Genomic DNA, 12,296 nt, shown 5'->3' with positions numbered 1-12,296 from the left:
AGGCTCTTATCTATTTTATTTCGGGTCACCTATTTAAAAGGTAATTAACTGTTAACACAGCTTTCCCTTGCATAAACTCCTATAGTCTAGAGCTCAGTAGAAGAGCATTCATCATCTCCTTTAGATTGATGTTCTTCCATTTCGAGTTTTGATCATGCTCAACCACATTAGCTTTCACAGTAACCTGAGAGAACAACTTTCTCTCTGAACTCTTGTTGTCTTCTTCGATACGAAGTCTAATAATGAGTTCCTCCACATTCATCTTCTTTTACTTGTGCTTCAGGTAGATCTTGAAGTCCTTCCACTTGGGAGGCAGCCTCTCAAAGATAGCAGCTACCTGTAAGGTTTCACTCAGAATTATCCCTTCTGAGTGGATCTCGTGCAAGATCACCTGAAGCTCCTGGACTTGGTTAATCATCATCTTGGAGTCAACCATCTTTTAGTCCAAGAATCAATCCACGATGAACTTCTTGGCCCCTATATTTTTTATTTTGTATTTCTTATCCAGGAACTTCCACAGCTCCTTAGCCGTTCTCTTCGCGCTAGACACAACGTGCAGCGAGTCAACAAAGTAGTTGAGAATGTAATTTCGGCAAAGGAATTCAGAATGAGTCTATGCCTACACTGCAATGATGGTATGAACATCAACATCTTCAACATGCGTTGGGGGAGGGGCGGGATTCTCAGTCAAGAACTGAATCAGATTGAGCATGGTCAAGTAGAAGAGCATCTTCCTCTGCCACCTCTTGAAGTTCAATCCAGTGAACTTCTCTGGCCTTTTCCCTTGTTTAATTGGCACAGTTCCAATCGGGGTAGAAGGAGTCTTTATGTGTTGAGTCTGTTATACTTTGTTCTGTGGCCATCTCAACAGAATGAAATCTGTTTCAAGATTATTGGACAATTTGTTGTCAGAGATAATGAGAAAAATTACTGAATTGAAGTTACACAAAATCAATTCTAACTTATCTGTTGAGATGACATGAGCGAATAATCTCAGGCTGCTAGTGGGGTTGGTTCTGTAAAACTTTTGATGGTTCGAGTTGCGGAGTTGATGCAGTGCGTAACAGAGTCAGGAGTTGATCGTCGAATCGGGAAGGAAATTCGCTGAATAAAATACCGAGGCTTGCGCTCAACGTAGTTTTCTTGAAACATATTCGCCCCACCTCCGGCTGTGCTTCAAGGTTCTCTCGGATAATCTTTTTCCCAATATATAATGGCAAAACGACGCATGCAACAAAGTACTGGTTGTTCATGGCGAACTGAGAATGCACTTGAGTGTTTCACGAGTTGTTCAGTCAAACGGATGCACGACTGAGAGAGTTTTTATGGGAGAATACGGGTGGACAGAAGTTTGCTTCCTACTCCTCCTCTCACTCTCTCTATCTTCTATTTAATATTTGAGCTCCTTATATAAGTGCTCAAACTTTGGCCATAATAAATGACTAATTAATGGTTATTTATTGTAATTAATTACTGACAATTTCAATTGGATCAATTAATGATCATTTATTACCATTAATTATCAAAAATTTCAATTAAATGAATTAATTATCATTATTGTTATTAATTGTCGACAGATTCAATTGAATGAATTAATGACCATTTATTGCTATTAATTGTTGACGGTTTCAATTGGATTAAATTAATTGAAATTAATTCATCCATTTCATCTAAAGAGCAAAAAAAAAACATGGCAAAATATTAGTTTATTCGATTGAACAAATCTTACCTTAACAGTCCGACATTCGACATGCACAGGTCGTGCTCGCATACGAGCCAACCTACAATCTGGGTTCTATATTTACACTCACTCATGAAAGAGTCTATTCTCATGCATATGTTTACAGCATCAATGCATGTGTCATAATTTAAACTAACAATAAAACCAAAAGACTTCTAATGTGAGACTAAAGCCTCATACACAATAGAATTTTTTCGTCTTCACCTATTTATTTCATTCACATTTCCAACATATGATATGATAATTTTATTATTTATGAGCTCATAAGTTTAATTAACAAGCACTTCAACTAATTTAATATATATATCCCACATTCTGGCGCGACTACTAGGCGACTCTCACTGAGTTCGAACGCCTGGACCTTGCCGAGGACTCCAAGTGGATTTCGAACGCTTGGGATGCCCGGACGATCCGGTCACTTGAACTCAGTAGGCAGCGGGTGTGCAGAATAACACCAATATATATATATATATATATATTAAACAATTATTTTTTAAAAAAGTAATAAATATACTACCGGTGGTGGATAATTCATAAAATACAACTTGTGATAATTTGAAAATTAAGTGGGCCATTTTTAATTTCAAAAATTTTCCCATTTTTTTTAAAAAATATTATTATTATTTTCAATTTACGTGCGCGACATGGTACACGTCTCAGTGCACGTAACACCCAACTGCGCCGTGCCTAGCAAGCAACGGCTGAGATCACGCGGCCCACTCCGTTGCATTTCACAGTCCACCCATGATCATCCGATCCGACGGCCAGGAGTACCTCATTGTCGTCTGTTCCCCAGATGGACGCGTCAGATCACGAGTCTGATTTACCTCCGTCTTCTGCAGCTATAAATTGGAAGCAGCGAGGACTACAGAGCAAGAAAGCAGAGGACTTGCAAGGAACAAATCGGACTACAAAAAAAAATAAAATTTTATTTTTGTTTTGAGAGAAAAGGCTTGAGCATTTGGTTTCTCAGTTCATCTCCAGATTCGATTCCAGTGGCAGCAGCAAGGCATCGCCATCTCTTCCTCCCTTCGTCGAGAGAACGATCCAGCACAGCCTTCAATCTGTTCTTCCTTAATGAGGTCAGTTATTGTCCTTGAATCCCTTTATTTTCTCCATTTCTTGATCGTTCTCTTTTTATTTGTATTCTTTTGTATATAAAATCTTTGCTAATTGCTAGATTGATTGCTCATTCGAAAGAGCAGGCGTTTGATTGGATAAACAAAAAATTGTGAGCATGAAACAGTAAAGTGAAGCAATGAAGGTGGTATAATAAGCCTTTGATATATTAGAACGCACCCGCAAGCCCTCATTAAAATATGTTTATAAAAATGTAAAAGAAATTATTTCTATTTCAAAATATCACCGGTCTTGTTGATTAATTGGGTGGCATGTTTTCACTCGAAAAAAAAATAGTGAGCGAATTTGTAAAGCTAAAGTTTACTGGTTCCATGCAATCCTTTTCATGCTTAATCATCTTTCTTTCTTGCTCCTCCGAAACTTTTGCTTTACTCTTTTCCAGCTTGTATATGTATTTCTGCACCAAAAAGAGCAGCTTAGTGGGTTCTTTACCTTTTCTTTAAGGCTAATAATGCTATTTCCTATCAAAAACTAGTTTAGATCCCCTAACACTTGGATTTAGTAAAGTTCCTAGCAGTGTCTGTCTTCTATCTGGGCATACTAGTTAGTTCACACCTATCTCGACTCAAGCTTCAAACTATGAGTGCCTTCGGGCTTATTTAGCTTCTCCAATTGTGACTAAAATTATACCCTAATCAATCAAAAACGTGTCTCCTTGTTGAACATTCTTCTCTCTCAACATTCTTCTCCTTATTGAAAATTGCACTAAATCTCTTACATCATTGCTTGTACTCTATCAATTTTGTTACAAGCTTGCAATTCAAACAAAATAAGAAAACAAATATACTATATGATAGGTTATAAATGCTCATTAATTATAGCTCATTAATTATGATTTGTGAGCCTTTTAGTTCGTGGAGTGTTGTATTAGGCATAAGTTTTCCTTAGCTATTTCTATAGGTCAAGGAATTGTATCTTCTGGTAGAGATGTTGAAATGATATCTCACAAGTCGGTCATGTTTTTTGTTTTTTAAAGTTTATAATTAATGTTGAAGGGAAATATATATTTGGTGATGGATTTTCCAAAGTGCTTCTCCGAAAACCATGTTTCCCTTCCTGGTTAAGTCATAACTCGGTCAAGACCATCCTTACGTAAAAAGAGGATCTTAGTTGACAAAATAGCTTGTGTTTTTTGCAACTGGGATAATGAGAACTCATGCTTTATCTCGTTAAGAAATAAAAAAGAATTGGAATGGCATCTTAAACTGGAAACTGCTCTTTATTTGTGCCATTTCCCCTCTATTTTTCGCATAGAGTATCAGGCTATTAGCCGTTGCTGGTAATAGGACATACTTACCTTTTAATTAATCTGAACTTGGTGATTATACATATATTTCTGTAATGATTAATATTAGTTCTTCCAGAATCACTCATGAGCGCGATAATTTCATTTTCAGAGTGGATCATGGACTTTATCCAGACTATACTTCACAGGTAAATTTTCATCTCATCTAACCTTTGATTTTCCCATCTGAATGAAATTTTAAGTAGGAATTCATATTTACTTTACAAAGAAAAAAGGCATTCTTTTAAAATACTGAATTTAACTTATTAAAAACCTATAGACTCTCTCTTTTTATTGAACAATATTTGTTTCTTGCTATCCCATGTTTTTTCATATACTTCATGCTTGTAGACACTCTATCACAAATAGAAGTGGCAGAATAACAAACAGATAGATCAATGAAATGACGAATCTGGTAATGGATGACTGCCCTCAGAGCAATGGCAGTAGCAACCATAAAAGCAAGGAGAGATTTGCCCAGTTCATTGACAATTCATGTTGCACTCGCTATTGCCTTGGTCCAAATCCTTCCTTGGCTCGCTTCATCTACGCCCTCATCTTCCTGGTCACCTGTCTCCTCGCTTGGAGCATAAGAGACTATGGTCACAACGCCCTCTCGGAGCTTGAGCGTGAGTCATTGCTTCTTTGTCAATTTTTAGAAATTTAACTATTATAATCGCTTTCTTAGCTTATTGCACAAACAATTTCCATGTCATATCATTATTTTCTTGAGATGAACCTACATACATCTCATGGTACTCTGACAATAGACATAATTATTTCTTCTTTGACATGTAGGGCTCAAAGTTTGTCATGGTGCCCGCGCCTGCTTGGGAGCAGAAGGTGTTCTCCGCATTAGCTTTGGATGCTTTGTATCCTTGGTTAACCAAAACAGTTATCAATACTAACAATTACAAGAATACTTATGGTTTTTATAATTTTACTATTTGTTAAAAGAAAATTTAGGCGAAATTCTTTAACTTTACACCAGTTGTTTTTCTTTCTGATGTTTCTATCAACTGTCGGGACAAAAAAATTGGAAGATACTCGGAATAATTGGCACTCTGAGTGGTGGCCAGTGAAGATCGTCCTTTGGATTGGCTTCATGGTGATTCCTTTCTTCATCCCCTCTGCTTTTGTCCAACTCTATGGTCAGTTTACTCTACCTTAATCTTTTTTTTTGTTCTTCATTTTCATTGTTGTAGCTCTAAAACACTTTGTTCTTCTCAGGGAAGATTGCACACTTTGGTGCTGGGTAATGAACTTCTCACTCATCTTTTCTGTTTGTTTCTTAATTTTTTTTTTGTTGAGAAGATTAACTAATCCTTCTTTTCTCATTCCAGTGCCTTCCTCTTGATTCAGCTAATCAGTGTAATCAGTTTCATAAATTGGCTGAATGACCGCTGCCGATCAGAGAAATATTTTGAACGATGGTAAATTTAATTGTTGAGTTCATTAATTTAATTGTTGGTTTTCATGCAACTCTATGCTCTGAACCTTTGCAGTCAATACCAAATAATGGCACTCTCAGTGACAACATATCTTGCATCTATCATTGGTATTACCATGATGTACATATGGTATGTGCCCAACGTATCTTGCAAATTTAACATCCTCTTCATCACCTCGACTCTTGTGCTTCTGCAACTCATGACCCTCGCATCGATCCCCTCGAAGGTAATCCATCTAGGTTCATCATAGTTTAGATTATATCTGAAAGAAGTTGTGAGTTCCAACTATTCGAAGTTTGTAACTGGAAGAATCATACTGCAATGGTTTAACAGGTCAGGGGAGGATTCTTGGCTCCGGGACTGATGGGATTGTACATTGTGTATCTTTGCTGGAGTGCAATTAGGAGGTAATTAATTACTTCATGATATTGTAATTTTGCTATTTTCCTTATTTTTAGTTCTCAGATTTATAGTTGAGATAGTTTCATCCTCAACAATTCAGTGAGCCACAAACAGAAATTTGCAATAAGAAGGCAGAAGCTGCAACAAGTGCAGACTGGCTTACTATTGTGGTAATTAAATTACCTAAAACTTCATTGGATGATAGATTTTACACTGAAACTTATCATTATTTCGTTCCACTGATTCATACCATGTTACAGAGCTTTGTAATTGCTGTCCTTGCCATAGTCATTGCAACATTTTCAACAGGCATAGACTCCAAGTGTTTGCAGGTCCAACTCACTTACGTGGTACCAATTATAAATACTACCTGGAGTAATTGTGTTAGTAATTATTATTCTATTTGTCGAATCTTTTGTTTGGTCATGTGCAGTTCAAGAAAACTGAAGCAGAGTCTGAGGATGAGGTTCCCTATGGATATGGCTTCTTTCATTTTGTCTTTGCCATGGGAGCCATGTACTTCGCCATGCTATTTGTTGGCTGGAATTCAAAGAACACTATGCCAAAGTAAGTTATCATCACCATTCACTTCAAACTAATTCACATAGTTATCAGACCCAGAGCAATTATATATAGAGTTTATGAGTTATGGGTTATGGCTTGAAAACTCATAAAATTAAATATAGAGTTCTAATGGAATGTGTGTTCAATTTCAAGATTGAGTCGTTGTTGTAACTTTGTACCTTGCAGGTGGACAATAGATGTTGGTTGGACTAGCACATGGGTTAGAATTGTGAATGAATGGGTGGCAACCCTTGTGTACTGTTAAGTCATTTCAATAGTAATTTTTTTTGTTTTACATATTTGAGTTTTTTAATCAAGGAACTCTCTGTTTATTTATTTATTTATTAATATATTTTATTACGACAGTTTGGATGCTAATTGCACCACTTTTTTGGAAGAGCAAAACAGAAGCAGATCCAGTGTAGAGGAAGAGAGGGTAGTTTCTTGATCTCTTATACAAAGAGTTCACGGAGCACATGTTTTAATTCCTGAAAGGATGAGCTCCAGTTCCAGATTTCTTGATAATCTGTAGATTTCTTGATAATTCTGTTCTGATTACTGTAATTTAGCTTGCTTAATGTATGATATATAGTTGTTTTGTAAATTTTAAATCACATGGTTATAGGTTCTCCTTCTTTGTTCACTAGTGTAATACTTCATTACTAAATCACCACCTCCACTGCTGGATCCTCTTTTTCGGCGATTAGTACGCTCACCGTCCTCCAGCCATTGCCGGAGCTCTTCCATCCGCCTTTTCTCCAGCACCGCCAGGCTCCAAAATTCCACGCACACCACCGACTTGGCCAGCTATGAGTTCAGTCAGTACACTGAATTGGCCAGGCTCCCAAATTCCACGTACACCACCGACTCGGCCAGCTATGAGTTCAGTCAGTACACTGAATTGGTCGGCTATGAGTTCAGCCACTCCATGTACGAATTCTCGTCCGACCTGAACAAATCGCCTGTAATTGCTTCATTTTGCCAAAGAAAATTAGTTTGACATACACTTCTATCACCAGAAAAAAAGGCATTATAAAGTACATACAAAATATCGAAATGAAGCTGTAGCATGTCCATCAATTTCTTATCATAGTGGTAAAACGAATTGCGGCATGACAAGGGAAAGAGCACGGAGCAGTATCAAGTGCATATGAGGACCATATCTAATGATCAAGTTCAGATCATCTGAGTAACATAGCAACGTTTTATTTCGGAATTCAACAGACAGCCAGCACATGAAGCAGTCCCGAACAACATGATTACCGCACTGGCTGTTGATTGTAGTGGTTCTTCTCTTTCTTTTTAGCAGCAGCAAGTTTAGCACTTCTTGCAGCAGCCTCTATGGCTGCAGCTTTCGCGGCGGCATCCATCTCTTTGCTTGATTTCTTCTTCCTCATGGAGGCCACCTTCTTTATCCTTTCCTTTACGTCAACTGCAGATGCATCTGCCTCTTCAGCTTCAATGTTTCCTTTCTCCTGGTTCTGATCTTGCTCCTCCTGTTCCTTGGATGATTTTTCTTTCTTGGATTTCTTCTTCTTTGAGATTCTGTTCTCTGAAGGAGCACCAGCACTTTCTTTCTTCTCCCCTTCACTACTTTGCTCCAGTTGCGTCTTGTCTGCATAACAAGGATAAACAAATTCAACACATTAAACAGTGGCTTCATATGTATGAAGCAACTGAAGCGAATTAAAATTTACTAACTGTAAAAAACAAACTAATTATGTGAAAGAAAACATTACCAGCGGTCTCATTTTGTGCAGCATTACTATCTTTATTTGCAATGCCCATTTCATGTAGAAGTGCATCCAGCTCTGCCATTTCCTTTTTCTTAAGCTCCTTCTTTGACAGTTGCCTTTCAACATCTTTGGGTGGTACTGAAACAGGAGCAGGTTTCTCAATGGTTGGTTCTTTCCCAACAGCCTCTGGTTCATTTTCAGGTTCCTCAACGTCGTCATCATCACCCATGTCAAGACCATCATCCTCACTTTCACTTTCCTAAACACAGGAAAAAAGAGAGTACTTGTTATAAATAAAATATACTTAAATATCTGATATAAACAAACATGTAAAGCAAATAGTAGATAAGCATAATCACTAGCAAGCAACAGTAGTAGCTAATCGGAAGAGAAGATTTTTATTTAAACAGATAACCTCAGTCAAAAAGATTCTACTTATATTGACATAATAATTTTTCAAAAGAACAAAATGCAAGATTCTTCCTTCATGCTTAAACCTCATAAATCTAAGCAGCATGGAGGAGGCATGAATATAATTAAACTTCCACATAATCAATAGATGTGGATTCACATTCTGTGATCCAAATACATCAACACTAATTTTCTGAAAGGTTATTTAAACACGAGGAGATTGAAAAGGAACATAAATTCTTCCGGAAAAAACAATGCTCCAGCTCAAAGGAGGTGCAAAATGTGGGTTAGATAGCACCTAGAGCCTTGGCTTGCATATTCCTTGACCTCTCTAGTTATAACTACAATCTTGGTAAAAATTAAATAGAATCAAAGCAAAAGGAATAATATTATCCACCTCCATGGCATAAAAAGAAAATCAGAATATCAATGGAAGAAGTAACAAATAACATTTGATCTTCAAATAGGTAAGAACAAATACTATGACAAATTGCCAAATAAAAACAAATGTCACATAATTGCACAAATAAACTTGAAAAAGAAAATCACTGTTTATACAAATAAGACATGTCAATTCCTCACCCAAGTAGAATCCTTTACCACACTTTACATCAATATTAATAACCATTCAATTGATGGGAGTATTGACCAGGATCCTGATACAGATAGTAAAGTGTAATAGCAAAGTGTATAAATACAGCCTGATTTAGATTAGGAATACTGAGAGAATGACCAAAATATAGGGAAAATGTCAGTGAAATTTGTAAGGTAATCAAGTATAGTATTTTAAGTTCTCTCTGCAATCTTCTAAAACTTACAAAAATTCTATTAGTAATTTCTTGTTATCAAAGAGTTGAGACGAGACATGCATAAGACTTACAGAAAACTAGGTGTTATGCATCTTGTATTAGAATATTCTGCTAGCAATGTGTCCTAGTCTTCTACAAACCACAAACTGTTATTGTCTTCTCAGAAAAATGGGATAATATGAAAGAGTACCAAAGAATTAACAAGAGATTAATAGAAGTGAACTGATAAGAGTTAAGACTACTGATTTACAAAGGAAAACATACTCATACAGAGGATCCAAATGCAGAAAAATAGGAATAAGCTGTAAGCATTACAATAGAATTCTTACAAACGTAGGAAAATAGGAACAATAATTAAGATTGAATTGTTCATCACATCAAAAGGTCCAAACCAATTCAAGTTTATCCAGTTCTGCATATAATACAAATAATCATTTAAGTAATCTTCACCATCAAACCTTTGTAAACATGAATTGCTTATAAGTAACATCATAATGGAAAAAGTTTTTCTGATAGGCTATCAAGCTTAAAGCATAAAGAAAGTTGAACTCGCATGCACGTCTTGTATAAACAAGCATAACATAAATATTTATTTCGTACTAACATTATGCCTGATAGAAATAATATGGCGAAACATAAAGTACTAAAAGATGGTTCCAGATAGCAGGCGGTTGACCCACAACCCAACACCTAGCCAAAGGCTCAGACAATCACCATTAAAATAATATTACAATAGAGAAGTATATTAAATTAAGAATTACTAATATCAATACGTATATATAACAATTGTACCCTTAATCAATTAAAACAAGTTCACAATCATAAACAAACAAATCATAAAGCACCAAACACATAACAACAATAGAATACGACGACCAACAAAAACAGTCAATCTAGAAAAAAATATTCTAACTGTACTAAAATTTAATGTTAAAAATTTGATAATGAATGAAAAAAAGAAGGCAAGATAAGGAGAACATATATAAGAATAAGGAGGCTCTTGTCGAGTGGGCTGATAAGGAGAATTAGAATTATTTTCTAATATCAAATGAGCAAGCAACTTATTAAAGAAAAAAAATATTTAGACCAATTTAGACCACCTAGGCCATTTATGAGCTTGGGAAGCTTTTTTAAAGGTCCGCCTACTAGGGATTGTATAGTAGTTAGAAGAATGGTCGCTTCCAAAAACCTCACAGGCAGCCACCTTTTAGAGCAATGTTGAAACACCATCTTCTTCAAAATGCTGCTAAATCTTGAATTGTGATTGAGCTTAAAGATTATTCTCATATTTCAAGTTGATACTACACCAAAGGAATAAGCAAAGAGTGATACAACATCCTAGTATGAAGAAAAACAATCTAAAACATAGATTTAAATAGCTTAGATTTCATTGTCAACAGCTAGCCAGTGCAATGTGTTCACATACCTCCTCTATGGTCGCCTCAACCTTCTTATTGTGTTGCTGCTCCGATACTCCCCAAACAGCCTGGGGCGGCGCCGTGGTAGCATAGTAATCGTCGTCGTCGTCGTCTCCAACATCAGCCCAGGACTTGGACGTCAGAGGCGCCGGGGCCCAAAACACTTGCTTCTCCTGCTCCTTCCCTTGGCTCTTGGACGCCCCCTTGCTCTTCGACTCCTTGTCCGACTTCTTCTTCTTCTTGAGAGTCTCGAGAGCCGCGAATACGTTGGTGCTATTGATCTTCAGCGGCCCATCGTCCCTCCTGCTTCCGCCTCCGACCATCTCTCCCTATCGATGCACCAAGACAAATCCAGCCTACACTTCCGATATCGGCCTCAAACCTAACCCAGCGATCCGGAAAAGAGCCAAAACACACAAATCGATGCACAAAACAAATGCGAACTAGCTAGAGACAATAAAAAGGATATGTTTACAGAGACTTGAAACAAAATTTGGAATCCAGGAAGCTGATCCTCGAAAAAAGAAGATCGAAAACTTGGAATTTGATGGAAGGTCTGCGAGTGGGACAATTGCCAGGACCAAATTATAGGGTTTCGGCGAGAGGGAGGCGACGCGGCAGGGAGGAGAGCGCGATTAGGGTAAACCGGTAACGTCTTCGGTAGCATCACCTCGCCATCACTCCTCGCGCATTCATAGAGGGCCCAAACAGGGCTGCACGGTTTAATTACGGTACGAGTACGGTTTTTTGTTGTGGGTACCGAACCGGACGAGGCCTGGAGGCGGAGGATGTTTGTTTATGTTGTCTGTGAGGTACAATTACGGTTAACTGGTCGGGCGTAGTAATTGGCAGAGACGTGTGTGTGCTGTAACGTTATCCATGAATACGTTTGATTTTAATGCTCCATGAGAATATTATAACGAATTATAGCAAATATGTGACTGTTTGATTTGTGTCCGTTTTTATTATTTTGTTTGTTGTAAGTTGACTATTGGCTGTGACTTTCCGTAATGTTGATTTTGATCCCACTACGGTCATCAACTCGGACAAACACATGGTCGCAACATTGCTAACGATGTTGCTACGTCGCCTGTTCTTGGAAATTCATCCTTTCCATCTTTCATCCTCGCTTTGGAGTAACAGATCGAGCATCAAAATGTTAATTTGAGTGGTTCTTGTTGTGGTGAGATCATGTGATTAATGGTTTTATGGGCTAGAAATAATGCCATGTAGTATTGGTCAACTGGTACAGACTAGTGCAATTCTGTGACGAAGAGACAGTGGCTCATTTTGAGACGGATGATTCAGAAGCTGCTATTGGAGCTGGAGCCACATGAGT

The 12,296-nt window shown here is 37.4% G+C and overlaps 2 protein-coding genes across 4 annotated transcripts; one reads left to right on the top strand and one right to left on the bottom strand.

The window, feature by feature from the left end:
- Positions 1–2,614: 2,614 nt before the first annotated feature.
- Positions 2,615–7,187, top strand: LOC121988819 (probable serine incorporator). Of its 3 annotated transcripts, none has more exons than XM_042542497.1 (14): positions 2,615–2,823; positions 4,279–4,315; positions 4,518–4,795; positions 4,965–5,038; positions 5,158–5,317; positions 5,397–5,421; positions 5,510–5,599; positions 5,672–5,843; positions 5,951–6,024; positions 6,120–6,189; positions 6,280–6,351; positions 6,453–6,586; positions 6,770–6,843; positions 6,950–7,187. In XM_042542497.1, the coding sequence occupies exons 3-14, from the start codon at positions 4,570–4,572 to the stop codon at positions 7,006–7,008; spliced, it is 1,230 nt and encodes a 409-aa protein (XP_042398431.1). In that variant the 5' UTR covers positions 2,615–2,823; positions 4,279–4,315; positions 4,518–4,569; the 3' UTR covers positions 7,009–7,187. The 3 variants fall into 3 exon arrangements, with proteins under 3 accessions (XP_042398431.1, XP_042398429.1, XP_042398430.1); XM_042542495.1 differs by having other exon boundaries at positions 6,280–6,369; XM_042542496.1 differs by having other exon boundaries at positions 4,246–4,315; positions 6,280–6,369.
- Positions 7,188–7,640: 453 nt separating this feature from the next.
- On the bottom strand, positions 7,641–11,673 carry LOC121988820 (pescadillo homolog). Its single transcript, XM_042542498.1, has 3 exons — positions 10,966–11,673; positions 8,323–8,578; positions 7,641–8,198 (listed from the first exon to the last, which is right to left on the bottom strand). Exons 1-3 carry the CDS (start codon positions 11,278–11,280, stop codon positions 7,843–7,845), a joined length of 927 nt encoding a protein of 308 aa, XP_042398432.1. The 5' UTR covers positions 11,281–11,673; the 3' UTR covers positions 7,641–7,842.
- Positions 11,674–12,296: the final 623 nt, after the last annotated feature.

This window comes from Zingiber officinale, chromosome 6B, assembly GCF_018446385.1.
Source record: "Zingiber officinale cultivar Zhangliang chromosome 6B, Zo_v1.1, whole genome shotgun sequence".
NCBI classification, from domain to species: Eukaryota; Viridiplantae; Streptophyta; class Magnoliopsida; order Zingiberales; family Zingiberaceae; genus Zingiber; species Zingiber officinale.
This window is presented reverse-complemented; position numbering and strand designations above follow the sequence as displayed.